The sequence below is a fragment of the Mastigoproctus giganteus genome, chromosome 8 (assembly GCF_048544385.1).
Source record: "Mastigoproctus giganteus isolate SK-2022 chromosome 8, ASM4854438v1, whole genome shotgun sequence".
NCBI classification, from domain to species: Eukaryota; Metazoa; Arthropoda; class Arachnida; order Uropygi; family Thelyphonidae; genus Mastigoproctus; species Mastigoproctus giganteus.
The window spans coordinates 48,245,609-48,264,275 of record NC_143582.1 but is presented as its reverse complement, the minus strand read 5'-3'; the positions used below and the strand labels follow the sequence as shown (position 1 = coordinate 48,264,275).

General features: G+C 36.6%; 1 protein-coding gene across 1 annotated transcript in view; it reads right to left on the bottom strand.

Moving 5' to 3' along the window:
• The window catches only part of Cep97 (centrosomal protein 97kDa), a 220,207-nt gene that overhangs the window by 35,521 nt on the left and 166,019 nt on the right, over positions 1-18,667 (bottom strand). Inside the window, exons 12-13 of the mRNA XM_090380233.1 lie at positions 11,346-11,421; positions 1,392-2,906 (exon numbers count right to left, since the gene is read on the bottom strand). Coding sequence (XP_090236359.1) covers positions 1,392-2,906; positions 11,346-11,421 — 1,591 coding nt within the window. The remainder of the gene's footprint in view (positions 1-1,391; positions 2,907-11,345; positions 11,422-18,667) is intronic.

Here is an 18,667-nt window from a genome sequence, read left to right as displayed (position 1 = left end):
AAAAGCATGTTAAAAAAAAAGCAGGAAACTAGAAAATAAATACCATGATCAGGAAACTGATCATAGTATTTATTTTTTATATAATCACTGTAAACATTAATACACTGTATCCCTTATTTTATCAAATTCTGAAAACTCACCGTGTAAAAGGTAGTGGTTGCTGTCATAGTGACATGAATAATTTCATCCTCCACATCATCAGAAATCAAGAAATACTATTCTGAGACAACAGCAAAATATGTGATTCAAGGAATTGGTATTTGCATCATGCCAATACTCCTGCATGCTGTGCTTTCCGTTCAATATTTCTCGTGGATCACACAATCACTGCTGTGATTGTCCATCCATCCATCATACTTAGTGGATTTAGCTCAGAGAGAGAGAGAGAGAGAGAGTGTGTGTGTGTGTGTGTGTGTGTGTGTGTGTGTGTGTGTGTGTGTGTGTGGCAAATAAGTAAAGGAACATATTGGATTGTAAATAACAATGCAATTTAATGGGATGATTTTGTCATTTATCAGTCTGAGGTAGCTTTCTCCCATCACAGTTCCCTTAGAGAACAAGATCCAAGAACACCTCCTGTCTAAATTCCTGCCTAGACTGTCAATCTAGGAACATTTAAATCCTTGTTAAAGATATTATAGGTTTGTAACACTCGTGGCCAAAAACTAAACCATTTTGCCAATTCCAATCTTCTATCTGGGTCACATCCTCATTCAAATTTTGTAGCAACATGGAATGATGAACCTTGTACTTAAGTTTCTATGTGATTCTATTTCAGCTTCTTTTAGGTGTTTCAAGTTCCAAACTTCTTTGAGATTTTTTGATCTTCTTTCATTATCCTCTCTTACAAATTCCAAATTGGCAGATGTCTTTAAGATACAAGGTCTACCAGGTTTTGGTAGACTGTACAATGTTCCCACTTCAAAATCATTCAGAATTTACTTTATGGTCTTTATTTTGGGTGTTGTATAACAAAAAATGCCTTGAAATGGAGTGCAACGTCTGCAGAACTTTCATATTTTGCATGCCACTTGCAATTTCAATCTTCTTAATTACAAAACTCACGGTACTTTTCCTATGTTCAAATTATTCTGAAACATTAAAAAAAATATAAACTACATTTCAAATAATATATGTATAATAGTTTCTTTACTTATGAACCACCATGTGTGTTCATACATGCGTTTATCACGCCTTGTAGATATGAGAAATGTAAAATTGGAGGAGAAGTTGAATTACACAAAATTCAATGAATGATAAACTTCTACTGGCACCTCTGAATTTTACTATTTTATATTACATGATGATTAGAGTAAATTAAAACTGTTATTTATATTAATATTAAAAATTAGTTAAATTTAAATTAAAATATTTAAAAAGTTATGAAATACCTGTGACTGCAGTTGCTGAAAAGTGCTTTGAATTTCCTGCACTTGTTTTTCCCAGAGTGCTGCTGCAATTGACAGAGGTGTTCTAACTGTTGATGGTGGAGAGGGCTCTTTAACAGAGAGAGATTTCTGAGGACTAAGTGAACCATTGGCCATTTCCATGCTTAGAGTTCTTGCAGAAAATACCTTTACCAAGGCTGTGGCTGACACTTCTTCTGCAGTAAATGCTCCAGACTGGAATGAACACGAATGAGATATTCTGCCACTCATTTTAACAGTGCAAGGTGATTGAGGAGATTCAAGGATTCCAGAGTTTTCTAAGGGTGTAGGAGGTTTGCTCTTACTGGTACCTGTTTTCTGAGTACTGTTAGCAGGAAAGTTGTTTTTATTTTGAAGATTAAGGGCTTTTATTCCTTTAAGAAGTAATCGTTCTTTTGAACACAAATTTTCTTGCTTTGTTTCTTTTTCTGAAGTCCCATTATTTGAGGTGGAATTCTGTTTATTACTGCTTTGTTGCTCAGAGGTGTATTCTTTATCTTGGGCTTCTTGGAAAGAATTTACATTATAGTTATCTGGTAGTGGCAAATTAAATTTCTGATTTTGTTCCTCACTCTGTATGCAAGTATTTACTTCTGTACCCTGTTTTGAACTGGACATACAAGACATAACTTTTCCATCCTCATGCAAGTGAAGAAATGACTCAGTAGTTGCCACAATAGGTTCAGAAACTAATTGGCTACCATTAGTATTATCTGAAGTTTCAGTGGAATGAAAGTGCCATAATGAATTATTATTGATATTACAATCTGGAAGGTAATTTGATTTAATGGAAGAATTATCTAATACTACTGAACTATCTCTGTTTTCAGAAGATGGTAGATCACTTACAGTTGCATACTTCTGTACATAATTTATATTACCTCGTGCAAATACATCTGTTGCATTAAGATTTGAAAAAGGAACACTATTACTTCTGTGCTTAACAAGCAACAGGCCATTTTCATTGTGTGCCTCTGATTCAGAGATTTGTTTAAGATGCATGGAAGTAAAAGACTTTGAGAATACATTAGAAGTTTCAGAATTATGTAAACTTGCTTCTTTCTTTTCACAGGAGTTTCTGTCAGTCTCTGATAGAAGATTAGAACTAATACTCTGCAAACCAGAATCTGCCTGATCTGTTTCTGATGTGTCTGATAAAAGCGGCAACAATGAATCAGTATAACTACTTTGTTTATTAAGCGTTGACTCAAAGAGTGAAGTAACAACTGAAGAACTTTGTGATGAAGGTGAAAAGGTCCCTGAATTCTCTTGAAAAGTCTGTGTTGTTTGAGTTAAAGCACATGTCAAAAAATCAGCTTTAGGATTCTGAAGGGCTTTAGTAACATCATGTTCAGATTGTGGAGATGGCAGTTGTTTTTTAGACATCTCATTCTGCAGAAGTAGAGGAGACATTGGTGACATAATCTGTGAAGTTGGATCATAACTTTCCCTTCTAAGTGCCAACTTGAGTTGCTGAACCTATAATAACACCAGAAGCTTAAAATTATGAAGTTTTGAAAATTACAAGTATACAATACATTAAGTTATTTATTCATAATATAAAATATAATTACAGTAACAGAAATAGGATACACCTACTTATTCAACAGGTGTCTTTCTCTGAAGAGTACAAAAATGTCAAATTAAATATAACCTATTATCTAATAACAATATAATCTGTTAATCTATTATGATGCTTACAATCTCTCAATTAGTTTAGCAGTTTTCGTTATCAATCTTCTGAGTGTAATAATTAACAGCCCCTATAGTCTGTCCAGCATATTTTAGCCAATCACATAACAAGCTTTTCCATTAGTTACTCTTTTCTCCATTTCTGTCATCTATTTTTCAGTAAAATGCCATTTTGACTATGGTGAGAGTTAATAATTTGTTGTCATTTATTTATTAAGGCACCCAAGACTACAATTTGGATGCAATGAAATTTTAGTTGGAATATGCTGTAAAATTATCCACTGAAAGGCTAGAGAACTTGACATAATCATCAAAAAATACTTTGAGAAAGAATATAGAAAAATGTCACTGTCAATAATGAAGCAGAGGTTATTTGTTAGAGCAGCTTGCTTAAGCAGATTCTGTCTAAATGAGTCAAGACTTACTATTATTTTTTTTTAAATAAAAGATATAACCATAAAAACTGATTTTGGTTTATAATTTGTTGTAATTTATTTATTGTCATTTTTTATTTATTTTATTTCTCATATGTTTATTTTCACAGAAAAAAATTCTGTTACTTTGTTCACTACATCCCAACTTGCTGATCAATCGCTAAATACAATATCATTTTAGATGAAATGACATCGAAACAGCACATTTAATATCACATTCATGCCATTTCTTACAACGGACAGACTATATCTAAAAATATGAATCACAGCACCAATCTATTTAATAAATGATTACTAATTCCCCAACCCCCTAATAAAAATGCTTATAAAGTGTTAATTTCTTGAAAACAAAAAACATTATAATAATTACAAGCAGAATTTATTTATACTGAATTTCATACTTCTTATTTTTATTTTATTTATTTATTTTTCCATTAACATTTGTGATAAAGTTATTAATATGTGGTTAAAATTTTAAATGTAAAACAATACTGAGTAATAATAAAAGCAAAAAAATATACTTGCAGATTTGTGGCCTTACTCACCAATTACTAAATTCCAATTCTCTCTCTTGATGACTCCAAACACAAAGTATCGCAACTTATAGTATTTGTATCATGTATGAGTTGACAGTTGAGAAAGAAGATACTTGTTAACATTTTATTTGAATCACTTCTATTGCTAAGTCTTTTTCAAAATAAAGAAATAAACCTGTCTCACTGATATTAAATATCCAGTTTTCAAATAACATGATAGTTCATAAAAAAAAACATATAAGATGAAATTGTGTTAATCAGCCACAAATTCCATAAGAAATAACGTAAATAGAGAAATGCATTCCTTCATCCTAACCTGATTATTTTTAAATTTATCCTTCATTATGTCTATATCTTGGTAATGCTTTATGTTTGTGTATACTGTATTTCCTTGTCTTACTCATTTATGTACATTTCTAATATGTAACTTTTTTTAGGGAAAACAAAATTAATAGCACACCCAGGGTCCTGAGCTGGATATCATCATTCTTCTCTTTCTTGGTGATTCCCTTCTACTTCTCTCTCTCTCTCAGGGTAACTCGGAATTTTTTTTTTTTTTTTTTTTTGGCTAGTTCAGCAAAAGCCTCAGGTTTCCTTGCACAATATGGCTAATATAATAATAATAATGGTAGAGACAAAAAAATTTTCATACATGATACTGTTTATTTACATTTATAAGAATTTTAACACTTTTAACTGTTGTTTAACTGTAAAGTTAAAATTGGAAGCCACACAATGCTAATAATCCACCAATCCATTAATAATCCTATAACCTACACTAATAACTTGATAGCTTTCTAATTTGACCTACAGGACAGAGATAAAACAAGTGTACCCTTCCTGAAGCAGAGAGGCAACAAAACAGGACAAACCTACATGAAAACCTGGATACCAAGGCTGACTACCATAGACTGAGCATAGGATATGCCTAACTGACTAATAACTGGAACTGACAACCATCAAGAATTGGATGTGGCTTGGATTCGTCCGGTTTATCATGAACTGATAAACCAGACTAGACATTACCTGCGAACACTACAGTTAAGAGATCAAGGCAATCTCACACCAGGCACCCTTGCCTGGTGTCTTTTACCACCTCTACCCCACCACCCCCTTTTGCCTAGTGGAGTCTTACTCCACCCTAACCTTGGAGATGCCTTCTCCTATATCCTCAATATTTCTATCTGTTCCCTCCCTCTCTTTGCACTTAGCTCATCCACTCATTGCTTTTTTTTTTTTAAGGTCCTGTCACTGTAAGCTCAGGCAACTAGGTGGCAGGGCCTACCTTCACATGGCAGGGAACGGGCAACTGGGGGCCCAAAAGGCTAACCAGCCAAATGAACGATACAACCCTACACCACACTTCACAAACTCGAAATCTAACCTTTTTTTTTTTTTTTTTTTTTGACTTTCAATACATCTGATAAAGTCCTTTAGTGCCCTTGTGGGAATCCTTTTTATACAAAAAAAAACACCTGTCTCATTGATATTAAACTCTTCTTTGTTTTTCTTCTTATCTGTTAGATAAGAAGAGAAACATGAATTAGGCAGCAAAACAAATAAAGGACATTGTCTTTTATTTGTTTTGGGCAAGACACATAGCTTGAAGACATGATGATATATGGACTAAGAAAATAACAGAATCATACCCAACATGATGACAGATGGACTAAGAAAATAACAGAATGGTACTCTAGAAGAGCTAAATGAAAACCTGGAAGACAACAGCAGAGATGGACAGATGAAATTCACGAATTTGTGGGTAGTACATGGATGGCCATTGCACAAAACAGAAGGAACTGGAAAGTTGCTGGAGAGGCCTTCATCCTGCAGTGGATTGAAAATGGCTGATGATGATGACTTACTTCTTTGTAAAACTATCTTCTTTATTTTATTTTTTTATATTTCAGTTAATTGTTTGTTTGTTTGTTTGTTATTTGGTTTTTAGGAGCATTAGCAACTAAGGCCATATTGCTCCGGGATATGCGGTGGTCATTCCCTGACCTTTCCGCATCCTCCGTATTTGGTGGTGACGGGCTCGAACCCCAGTCTAATCAAGAAGCGTGTGCTACGCACTGCTGCTCCTTCCCACCTGGCTACGGAGGCGCCTCAGTTAATTGTAAGCATTAAAGTGATTCAAATAGCTACTGCTTGCCATGAATTCTTCTCAGTTTCCTCAGGCAATCTTGACTTAAGGTTCAAAAAAAGACAAAGCCCTTACTCTTATAGCCAAGAGACTCACCGATGAACTTCTCCTCGCCAGTTTATCTATTCGAATAACAAGCACGCTTTCCATGCTCATAGATCTTGCCTGGGACATATGGTTTGCACCCAGAGAAGCTGCACGTGCACAGCTTGCTTAATCTTCTTGGCATTAGTATGAATGGTTCAAAATGTTGCTTCATTAAGACCTGCATCACAAACAATATAGCATATTCATTTACTATCCTCATATCACTTAAGAACATCCAATGTTTGCTTAATTATAACTTTTCCGTATTCATTACTTCCATTTTCACACTTCTGATTCTTACCACTTGCAATTTCATTTTGAGGGTGAATATAACATGAAGTTATGAAAATTAATAACTTAAATCACGGTGGTTTTTAAATGACCAAATGAGCAGCATGATGTGGATGAAAACAGAGTAAGAAGCATACTGAATTATGGGTTGCAAGAGGCAAGGGATGCTGCATAAAGAAGTATACATGGTGGAAAAGCACGTTTGTGCAACTTTATACAATCACAGAAGTCATGAAGAAATTGTGTGTAAAAATAAATTATATTTACATTAGCATTAGATGACAAATGATCCAAGAAAGTAAGCTTATACAGAATCAGCCAAAAAAAAAAAAAAGACACCTCCCATTTCACCTATTCATTCACTCCAATAGTTTGTCTAGTTCCTCCTTGAATTTATTTAAACTATCAAGTTCCACAACAACAACAGACAGAAGTTTGTTCCAGCAATTTTCAACCACCTGCTGGTTAAAGGCAAACTTCCACATATCTATTCTGTAACCACCCTTCCTCAATTTGAATTTATGCTCCCTCATGTGTGTGGTCTGTGCAAGAGGAAGAATCACATCAGCACCAGACTTACTCAATCCATTAAAAGCTTTAAACACCTTAATCAGATCACCTTGTGTTTAGTTTATGCTGCAATTTGCAGACCTTTCTTGGTAAGAGCACCCCTTTGCTCCACTCACCAAATTAGTAGAAAACCAAGCCTACTTTAAAATAAGTGTTAAACTGAATTTGTATTGGTACAAGTAGAACTCTTGTTATCTGGAGACTGGGTGATTTTAATTTTCAGAAAATAATGTGCAAAGAAAGGTTCCAAAGAATAGAATTAAATGTAATAAATGAGGAAGAATAAAAGTTGGTTCTGTGAATTTGCAGTTCAACTGTGAATAGACGTTGACTAGCTGTGACATGTGGTCTGACTGGCTTCAGAGAAAGAGGCACAATTTCAGAAGAACGGTGCCCATGGAATATATCAGCAGAATAGGCATGCAGCAACAAACAAAATCTGTGTGATATGCAGTGAAGCAAATTTCTAAGGTGGAATCATTAATTAACACGGCTGTCCTCTTTTTGAATGTGTCAAAGAGTTCAAGGGGGATTCTGAGGCACCACCCCAGATGTCAAAGCAGTATTCTGTGGTAGGGCAGATCTCTGGTTCCTAAAAAGCTGGTAGTTGGTTAGAGAAAAAGTAACACAAAAACAAAACAGAAAACTTTTTTTTTGTTTTTTAATGCTAAGGAAACAATATTTTTGATATGCTTATATCAAGAAAGGTGGTTATTCCTTTATTTAAAAGAATAACCATCTTTCCTTTAAAAGGTTATTCCTTTATTTAAAGGAAAAACAACTTCATTAAAAGTATAGATGTGGTCTTGTCTAGAAATCTGTATTATTGAAAATGAGAGCAGGGGGCAGCAGCTATTTTTTTGTGAGAAATAAGACAGAACTAAGTTTTAGAAGAATAGAGGTTAACTGAGTTTTTCTATAAACTGGTGAATTACCTAAAGATCAATATTTAAAGAAATGGTAGTGGAGAATCAAGAAGTGTGTCTATTTGTAAATAGTAGGCTTTTTTGAGATGGAAGGTGGAATGTAGTGCACCATCAACAGCAAAACTATGGACAGGGTTTTTGGTCAATGGGAAAACGTTTTTAATATACAAGGAAAAAAAGAGTGGTTACAAAGCAAGGTAAACATTCATATACCACAACAAGCATTCAGAGAGAAAGCTGGCTATCCAATTTCAAAAAATATAAGCAGATTATAAGGTGGAAGCATATTTAGAAGACCTTTATGCCAAATTAAAAAATTTTTTTTTTTTTTTGCAACAAGCTTGAGTTTGTGAAATTTATGCAAAAATGATTACAATAAGACAAGATATCACCAGTGGATAAACACAGGGAAGAATCCATATTGGTAAGCATTACCAATTAAACAACTAGCTGGCACATTCATAAAAGTCATTGTTGTTATTTAGTTTTTAGGAGCATTAGCAACTAAGGCCATATTGCTCCGGGGATATGCGGTGGTCATTCCCTGATCTTTCCGCATCCTCCGTATTTGGTGGTCATGGGCTGGAACCCTGGTATGATCAAGAAGCGTATGCTACGCACTGCCGCTCCTACCCACCTGGCTACAGAGGAGCCTTCATAAAAGTCACACAAACAGGTGCATCTGAGTCTTCTATGATACCATGGAAATGTTTGGAATAAAGGCAATAAATCATTTAAAACTGGGAACTTCTAAATTTATTCATTGTCTTGACAGTATAATGGATATAAGAAGAAATAATATTTTTTTATTATTATTTTAATTAATTTATTTTTTTTATACATGAACATTAAACCAATATTAAAAATCATCAAAACAACTATTTAGATATTTTCATAAGCATATAAATGCACACAGAGATATCCTGTGGAACATTGTTTAAGCATATTATGGCAAAATATATTTTTAAAAGTTTAAAAACATACTTTATAATGTTTTATGTGGTGAAGTTGCCAGTGCTGGTTCTGAAGCTGCAGAGAAATTTTGTGATGTGTTGGAAAAAATTATTGATGAAGGTGGCTATTGAACACAGCAATTGTAACACTGACGAGACTATATTGGAAAAAAATGCCGGATCGAACATACAATGCCAGGTTTCAAGGCATCAAAAGGTAGTGCCACGCTCTTGCTTGGGGCTAATGCAGCAGGAGATTACAGATTAAAACCACTGCTTGTGTACCATTCTGGAATTCCTCATGCATTTAAGGGCATCAATAATACCACCCTACACGTGCATTTCCGATCGAACCAGACAGCATGGATAACAATATCTCTTTTTGAGGATTGGTTTAAATGCTGCTTCATTCCCGAGGTTTAAAAATATTGTAAAGACAACGATGTTCCTTTCAAGATTTTGCTTCTATAAGATAATGTTCCCGGACATCCTACGCATCTAGATGATTTCAATTTGAAAGTGAGTCATGTTTCTACGCCAAACATGACTTCACTCATCCAACCTATGGATCAGGATGTTATTTCGAATTAAAAAACGTATTTACGCACAACATTTGCTCAGGCATTGTCTACAGTAGACGATGACAAAAATTTTACATTAAGACACTTTTGGAAATCTTACAATATTTATCACGCCATCTTAAACATTAATAAGGCCTGGGCAGAAATTACTAAAAGTTATTTAAATGGCGCATGGAAGAAAATATGCTCACAGCACGTTAAAGGCTTCAAAGGAGGCCTTTAACGCTTCCTGCTTTATTTCTTCATGCTTTACATTAATTCAATAAATTTAGGGATACATTAAATAAACTGCAATGTTTTTAACTTTCCTTCTTCTATGGTAAAAATATATAACTCAACAATAAAACATTAATAAGATTCTGATGTCGAGGCACAACTACATCCAAAGAACATGAACACAATGAAGAAGCTAAAAAAAACCACCCCTACAACAATATTACTGCCTCACTCACAGGCTCAATCAGAATTCACAGCAAGAAATAACCAATCAATAACAGCAATTATGTTAGCTGATAGATATATGTCTGTCAGCTAACATGGAGTAACTGGAACACTGACTGTAAAGCAAAGGCTTCATCCCACACACCCTCAAGCATATCACAGCCAAAACTACTGAACAATAGAATGAAACTCCATCCCAGTGCATGACAAATGACCCAGATTCTCCTTCAATCCATTTCACTGTGTTTACCACATTCTTTAGATGAAGATATAGTGCCTTCTCATCAGAATATTATTAATTTATTATTGTTAAGTTATGAATTTTTACCATGGAAGAAAGCAGCTAAGACCTCTGAAATATCCTGTTTCTTCAATGTCATTAAATTTATTAAACGAATCTAAAGTAAGGGAAAAAATGCAGTGTTGTGCATGTTTATTTAACTATTGAACAGTCAGTGCTTTTGCACCATGTTTTGTTCTTAGTGAACCATTGAAGTTGATAACTGGCATTGTTTTAATTGTATCTCATATTGTGAACCAACCTTCACAACAAGTTGCTGAGGTATTGCACTGCTTTGAATAAGTAATGCTTCACCAGTGAAGAAGACTAATGTTACTTATTCTCAATGGATACAGTGACATTTGCTAAGAATAAGTAACATTAGTCTTCTTCTTCACTGTTACTTATTCAAAGCAGTGCAATACCTCGGCAACTCGTTGTGAAGCTTGATTCACAATATGAGATACAATTAAAACGATGCCAATTATCGACTTGAACAGTTTGCTATGGACAAAACATGGTGCAAAAGTACTGACCGTTCAATAGTGAATTTTAAGTGTAGTCCCATTACTTCATGCGAAATAATTGCCTATGTTTATTATTATTATTATTTTTTTTTTGTTAGTTGTTGGCACATCGGCTTCTGTGGCCAGAGAGAGAGAGAGAGAGAGAGAGAGAGAGAGAGAGAGAGAGAGAGAGAGAGAGAGAGAGAGAGAGAGAGAGAGAGAGAGAGAGAGAGTGCGCAATTTACAATGTCATTTTAACCTATTACTATAAAATTTCAATCAATCAGTATTTCTAACCTGCCAACATTTTGAACTATGCATTTTCATTATTTTTATTTTTACTGCTTGGACCTTCCAGGAATTTAATCACCTCCCATCTTTCACTCTGATACACTAAGTTATTTCATTTTATGCATAAATTACCCAATGAATTAAAATAATGGAATCTAATAAGTTTAATAATATTACTGATTACCTCTGATAATAATTTTACAATATCTTCAGCCTGCACCTTCCTTAAATCTTTCTCTTGTTGCAAGTCCTGTTGTTGCCTGTAATAATAATAATAAAACAATTCGAGTCATACATAAAATTTATTTAGGACATTTTCTTACAACAACTCAGTATGTTAATTGGTATAAGAAATTTATGCAGTTTATAAAAATATACCTTAAAAATTCTTGAGATTTTAATACAGAAAATTCCATATTAAAATCTGAAAATATACTTGTGCATTATTATCAACAAAAACGATTATTGCATTTGCTTAAGTTTATTTAATGTAGATTAATACAATAACAGAGGAGCCATAGAGACTGAAACAAAACTTAAAATAAAATTACTTGCAAAGGAAAATTAGTAGATAACCTGGTTACTGACTAACACATAGAAAAGGTCATTTAAAGCTAGGCACAATGCTTCCAAAAATGTTTTTTTGGAAACAAAAGGGCAGAACATGGAAAAGTTTCGGTTCCACTAAACTGGTTGTCATTCTACATATGGTCAGTTTTATCTTTTAGGGACGATCTAATGAGGAAGAATGGTGCTTGCTATGTTTCTAATTAAATTATTTTGGTTTCTCTATATTGAGCTGTCATTCATGACAACTCAATCCACCTCTGAAAAAGCATACAAGTACAACAATACTGGGTGTATTGTAACATGTGGGACGCACTTCAGGGATAGATTTAGGACTAAAAACAATAAAAAAAGTTCATGTAAACATATGTGGGGTGTGTTCAAGGGGTGGTGACGTGCATTCCATAACCTCTCCTACCAAAATGTCAACATCAGCTTCTCGGGGCGAACTGACATGTTTCACAGACAAGGCTCTGGCGACCGAGTCACAGCGGTATAACTGTCCCATCACATACAGAGGAAATGCTGTACCTGAAGCCTGTCTAGAGACTATAAGGTGGCAGCCCCACCACTAGACTTACCCCGCGAAAGGCTGGTAACCTATCCGGGGGACATTCTAAATACCTGAAATAAGCTTAAGGGAAAAAACTGGATAGATCTCAAGAGTAACAACCTAGGCAATGGATATAGGACTACAATTAAGGAACTTAAAGTAGCAACTTGGAACATTAGGGGAATAAATCACAAATTAGATGAAGTGACCATGGAACTATAAAATAGAAATATTGACATAGCAGTCATTACAGAAACAAAAAAGAAGAACAAAGGATCCAAAGAAATAGGTAACTTCATAATGATATACTCCAGCGTACCAAGTGAAATGTGGGTATCATTGGGAGTTGCCGTTATAACAAAGAATTTAATGCAAGGGTTGGTGCTCAATCAGTAGACAAATGTATGGGATCAGAAGGCGAACCCATGGTCAACAATAATGGAAGATGCCTGATAGATTTCTGCATTTTTAATAAACTTAAAATTACAAATACTTTTTTCAGACAAAAGAATATCCATAAATTCACATGGGAAGCAAGAAACACAAAGTCTATAATAGATTATATTATCATTAATGAAAATTTAAATGACAAAATTAGACACACTAGAGTATTCAGAGGCAGTGAAATTGACAGTGATCACTACCTAGTATAAAGCACTTTCAAAATAAAAAGAAATTATTTTAATAAAAAGAAGAAAATACCAACAAAAACTACTAAGAAATTAAAAATACATGTGTTGGAAGACGAAAGCACTAAATTCCTGTATGAAAGTTGATTGAAAGATAAACTCAAATTAGATGAAAGTGATAATGTTGAGGAAATCTGGTCAAACATGAAAAAAATCAATTCTGGGAGCTGCTGAAGAAAGTCTTGGATATAAACCTATAAAAAATAAAAACAAACAATCAATGAGAAAAAAAAGATCTATAAACTGTTCCTACAAACTAAAGACCTACATCTACACATAAAATATAAAAAGCTTAGAGCAGAAGTCAGAAAACTAACCAGAAGAATCCGACGAGATGACTGGGATAAATTTGTTAAATCTTTAGAATGTGATATCACAGGCCCACAGAGTAGAGGTTTTAAATTTTTTAAGAAATTACAACTAGACACAAATGATAAAATAAAAACCAACTCCATCTCCCAAGCAGAATGGAAGCAACACTATTCCAAACTATGGTATAACCCAGGCACTAGGGAATTGGAAGATGAATCTGTGATAACCAAAGATGAAGAAAATATAACAATGGAAGAACTAGAATTAATATTACAAAAAACAAAAAAACCGTAAATACATGATTGAAAACACTATTAAAAAGGGCAGTGTGGTAAAAAGTCCACTAAACACTTACCTCTCCTTTAAAAACTAATCTATGAGAGATCAAATTTTTGTTTCTTTTCCTTGCAGATCCTTCTACTTTAAAGTCCCACTTCAGCATCCAGCAATAGTCAGCTATCGTGTTGGCATTCCACCACCCCTAATATCTCATCTCCATGTCTTTAATGTCTTGGTGAAACTTCTGACTCTGCTCTTCACTAACATTTCCTAGATTTTCTGTGAAGTAGTTGATGTGGGAGAGTAATAAATGTACCTTGACACTCATATTTCAGCCCAGCTTCTTTAAGTTTGCCAATATATTTTTAACCATATTCTTGTAGTCTGGATCCTTGTTGTTCCCTAAGAAATTCACAACACACCTGAAGCTAATCCATGCCTGTTTTTCTCTTTTATTCATAGTTTCCTCAAAATCTCGGTCACTCATCAGTTTGAGAATTTGAGGTCCAACAAAAATACCTTGTTTTAGCTTCTCTTGGGTGATCAATGAGACTTTTGTACAAGGGTAATTGAAGCTGAGGCCTTCCTGAGGTAAAGATTTCACAAAGTGTTTCATCATACCTAGTTTGATGTGCAACAAGGGTGGAAGGAGAACAGTTTTGGGGTCTGCCAGTAGTTTATAAACTATGTTCTTTGATCCAGACCCCAAGCTATCCCTCTCTGGCCAGACCTTTACATCCCAGTGCTTATTCCTTGCTCAACTGTTCCACTCACACAAAAAACAAAGCATTTTTGTGTAGCCAGATTGCTGTCCAAGTAATGTGCCTATCAGATTAAAGCCAGCACAGACCAACCAACCATGTTCTTCATACTTAATATTTGTCAACTTCTTCAAGTTCTAATATTTCTTTCAAATTCACAGAGTGAGATACTAAAATTAATCCATATTTATTTCCATTGTGGAGCAACACACCTTTGAGGCTCCTCTTTGATCAGTCAAATTAAAAGTCTCCACTATGTAGGATTGTAACTAATTCCTAAATACAGTCAAACCTCAATATAACGCACCCCCATAAAGCAACAATGAATACTTGTGAACTGATTTTTCCAATAAATATTAATATCAGGTATGTTGAGGGTCTGACGGCTCCTGGGATTTCTCCCATCTCCACTTATGTTCTATGTATCAGACAAGCCAGGGATTTAAAAGAGTGTGAGGTATATACCATGTAGTATATTGTGCCCATTGTTCATCCGGCCTGGTAGCCGCTGGTCGCCTAATGAGACCTGACATTACCAATACCAGCCACAGGGAGGCTGGCTGGGTGTTACCAATATTTGTACTCTGGCAGGTCCTGCCACTTACTTTCCTGCGATTCCAGTGGCTAGGACCAAAAAAAAAATCGGGGTCAAAATTAGTGATACTTAACAAGTTAGTATTAATGGTATGCAACATGATGCTGTGCGGTAAAAGTGAGTTTTAAAAGCCAAATAGGTTTGGGAAAGAATTTTGATGTTCCCTTTTAATTTTTGACGTGTTGGGCTAAATGCTGTGGAAGACAAAAGTTTTTTTTTTTTTGGGGGGGGGGGGGCACTGAAGACTGGGGAAAGAAATTGGAAGGGGCCGATAGAGTAGATGACCCCTGCAGGTAGTGAGACATGCCCGTGCCCCACCAGAGTGAGAAAATTGGGGAGGTGAGGAGGGGACTTGCCTCTCCCCCCTCCCCAGAAGTTTGGAAGAAAGATCCGCTCAAGAGAGTGCAGATTTGGGTTGCCAATGGGCTGTCCCAGCGGGAGAGTGCCACCGTATATCGTCTCCGTCAGTTTGCAGGCCCGAAAAGCTGGCCGTTGAGTCTCGTGGGACACTAATAGGGGGTTACATCTGGGATGTTATCTTTCCAGAGTGCATATAGTCTAGGTCCTATTTTCTAGTCAATATCTTGGGTCTTACAACCTGGGGTCATAATCAAGGGGATTTATCGCTTCCGTGATGTTTACTAGTCTTTACACTACCTTTTGTCATTATGTAGTGAGTCTATGCTGCAAGGCCTTGGGGCACTGTCCCTTTGTTCTGATGTCATGACTATTTAAAGGTGTTTTTCACTTCTATTGGCAGTAATTATGCCTCGTGGTTAGACAATATATTGTCACTTGTTTTTTCCAGTGGTTTGTCTCATTCTGTTAAGGTCTTCTGTATATGGCGGTTAGTGTTTGGCCCCTGGTAAATAATCCCTGGGCAAAATCAGTTAAGACTAAGTATTCCTCTTGCATACCTAGTAGATGTGACTCAAGATCCCTCGGTAGATAGTGAACTCTAGTCATTAGTCTGCATCTAAAGTCTTCTTACTGGGCACACTCAAACATAATGTGCACCCAGCTTTCTTATTCCCCACAAGTACAGTGTGGATCCTCCACTATTCCCATTGCTGTGAGCTTTGCATTGAAAGCCCCCATGACCCATAAGGAGGTAGGTCATGCAAAGTCCGGGTTGCAGCCAGGTTGGGAGAATGGGGTATACTCTGTCTACGTCCAGGATGAACTTTTTTTTTTTTTTGGTGATATTCCCTTTTGTTGTGTTTGTCCAGTGGTTTTACCAGGTTTGCTTTAGGTATTTCTGCAGCCTGTTCTTTTCAGCCTTGTGGGTTGTGCTATTATCCACTGTGTAGTCTAGATTGGTGCAAGGCATTCCTTTGGTTATATCAAGGTTGGCCAACGAGTCAATCGTGATTTACCAGTCGATCGCAGATTTAATTTCGGTCAATCACGATGAATTTTAAATATACAGTCATCCCCCAATTTGTGCACCTTGTGCAATGAAATTTTTGAGATGGTAGATCACGGCACATTTTGAAGGAAAAAAGTAGATTGCATCACAAATTAAGTTGACCATTCCTGGGTTATATAATAGGTTATTCCAATGCATATGATATCCAGGTCAAGGGGAAGGTCTCCAGCCAAGACCTGTAGGGCAACAGTGCTAGCGGTGCTGAAGGCTCTGGTAATGGTTAACAGGATAGTTCCGTGGATTGAGTCGATTATGCGTCTATTTATGGCGGTTGATGCCTTGTGTTTTTTTTTTTTTTTTTTGGTAGTTGTTGGCGCATAGGCTTCTGTGGCCATAATGCACCTCCCAAGGTTTTTGCAGTACTTTGATCCAAGCCCAAGGCGGGAATCGAACCCGCGACCTTTGAGGGCAAGCACTTTACCCACCCGGCTAGCCCTGTCGGCTGATGTCTTGTGATACCAAACTGCAGAGGCATATGTTATAACTGGTAGGAATGTTGTTTTATAATATAAGGAGAGTATGCAACGTTTAAGTCCCCAGTCACGACAAACCACATGGGCTAGCAGTGCAGAATACTACCTTATCTGTCTCCTTAGATGTGTGATGCTGCTTGAACGAAAGATTACAATCTAATATCACCCCCAGCTTAAGCTGGTTTTAGAATTTAATTGTGGTATTGTTCACCTTTATTTGAGGTGGCCTGCGCAGGTCAAGGGTGCCTTTCAGTAAGATTGAGGATGTCTTAGTAGGTGAGATTTTTAAGCAGTGTAAGAGGCAGGCAGTGAGGAATGCAGTCCTGTAGTATCTTGATGGCATGGTTTGCTTTTACCTCCAACTGTGCTCTACTGTCGGCAGCAATTTTCAAGGTCAAGTCGTCAGCAAATGCTTAGGTTTTGGACGTCACCAAGATCCATGGCCAGGAACTCATTCAAGACAATGTTCCAGAGGAGCGGCCACAGGACGGAACCCTAGAGGCAACTCCTGCAGACATGGTGGTTTACCCTACCATAGGGTGCTGTGACACTAATACTCCTGTCGGTAAGGTAAGACTTGACAGTAAGATACAAGTTGCAGGGAAGGTTGACAAGCCTTAGTCTCGGCAGGACGCTTGGCCACCAAATGGTGTTGAACGCTCCAGCGAAATCAATGAAGATGATTAGGTAGTATTTACGCTGGCCACACTATGCAGCAGATGTCTAAGTGCCTCTACCGTGGAAGACTTGGGCTTAAAGCCGAACTGGGTAGACATGTGCAGTATTCTCTCAAATAGTTTGCTGATCACCGGTAGCAAAGCTATCGCTCTGTAGGTGGTTGGCTGTTGTGGAGGCCTCGTGGGTTTTTTTTGGGATCAGCTTCAGTCTCACAGTCTTCCAGTTTCTTGAGAAGAAACTGGAAGACTGCCTTGATCCAAAAGTTATTGAACAAATTTAGGAGTAGTTTGGGGGGGGGGGGGTAAGTTCCGTTACTTTTTTTGATAATTTCCAGCTCGAGGTAATCGAGAAGGATGTCATCAAGCATGAAGGGTGGTTCACAGGAGTCAGTGGTGTACATGTCATTTTCTTGGCATATTCTATGCTGTTCAGGTGAAGTAGGCACAGCAGTCTCCGGGAAAATAGTGCCCAGAATATTTGTGATTGAATGTTGCCATGTGGTGGTTTGGCTCCCCTGTGGTGTCAATGTGGTAGAAATAACTTCCTCCCCTGGGGAGTTTGTTCGTGATTATCCTATAGACTACACCCTAGGGCTCAATATTTCCTGTTATGCCAACCAAGATTTCCCAGACTCTTCGTTTGCTCTTGTTTATCGCATCCATATATCTGTTTCTTGCTTCTCGTAGCGCTCCTTTAGTATTTGGACCTCAGCAGCAGGCCATGTGTGTGCCTGTTGAAAGGGTTTTCTTCTTTTCATGGTCTCCCTCTTGAGTTTCTGGATCTCGCAAGTCCACCAAGGGACTGCCCCGGTTTAGGATTTCTCCTCTTCATTGATGCTTTACTTGCTGCAAGTATTATTTCCGTTACCCTCTTTTGATTCTTGTCTGGGTCCCCATTCTGGTTTGTTGTTTCCAGGTGTTGGGCCGCAGCGGGCATTAAGACCTCTCTGAACCTTTCCCAGTTCGCCCGGCGAATGTCGATGCAATTTAATGTTTGTTTAGATATCGGGAACCTGTTTAACGATCTTCTGATTTGGCAGGTAATCACCCTGTGGTCAGAAGTCGTCCACGAGTCTCTGACGATCCAATCCTTAATGTACCCTGCAAGGTTTTTGGTGGACAATGTGACATCAATAGTCGCCTCCCACAGGGTATTACAAAATGTAAGCAT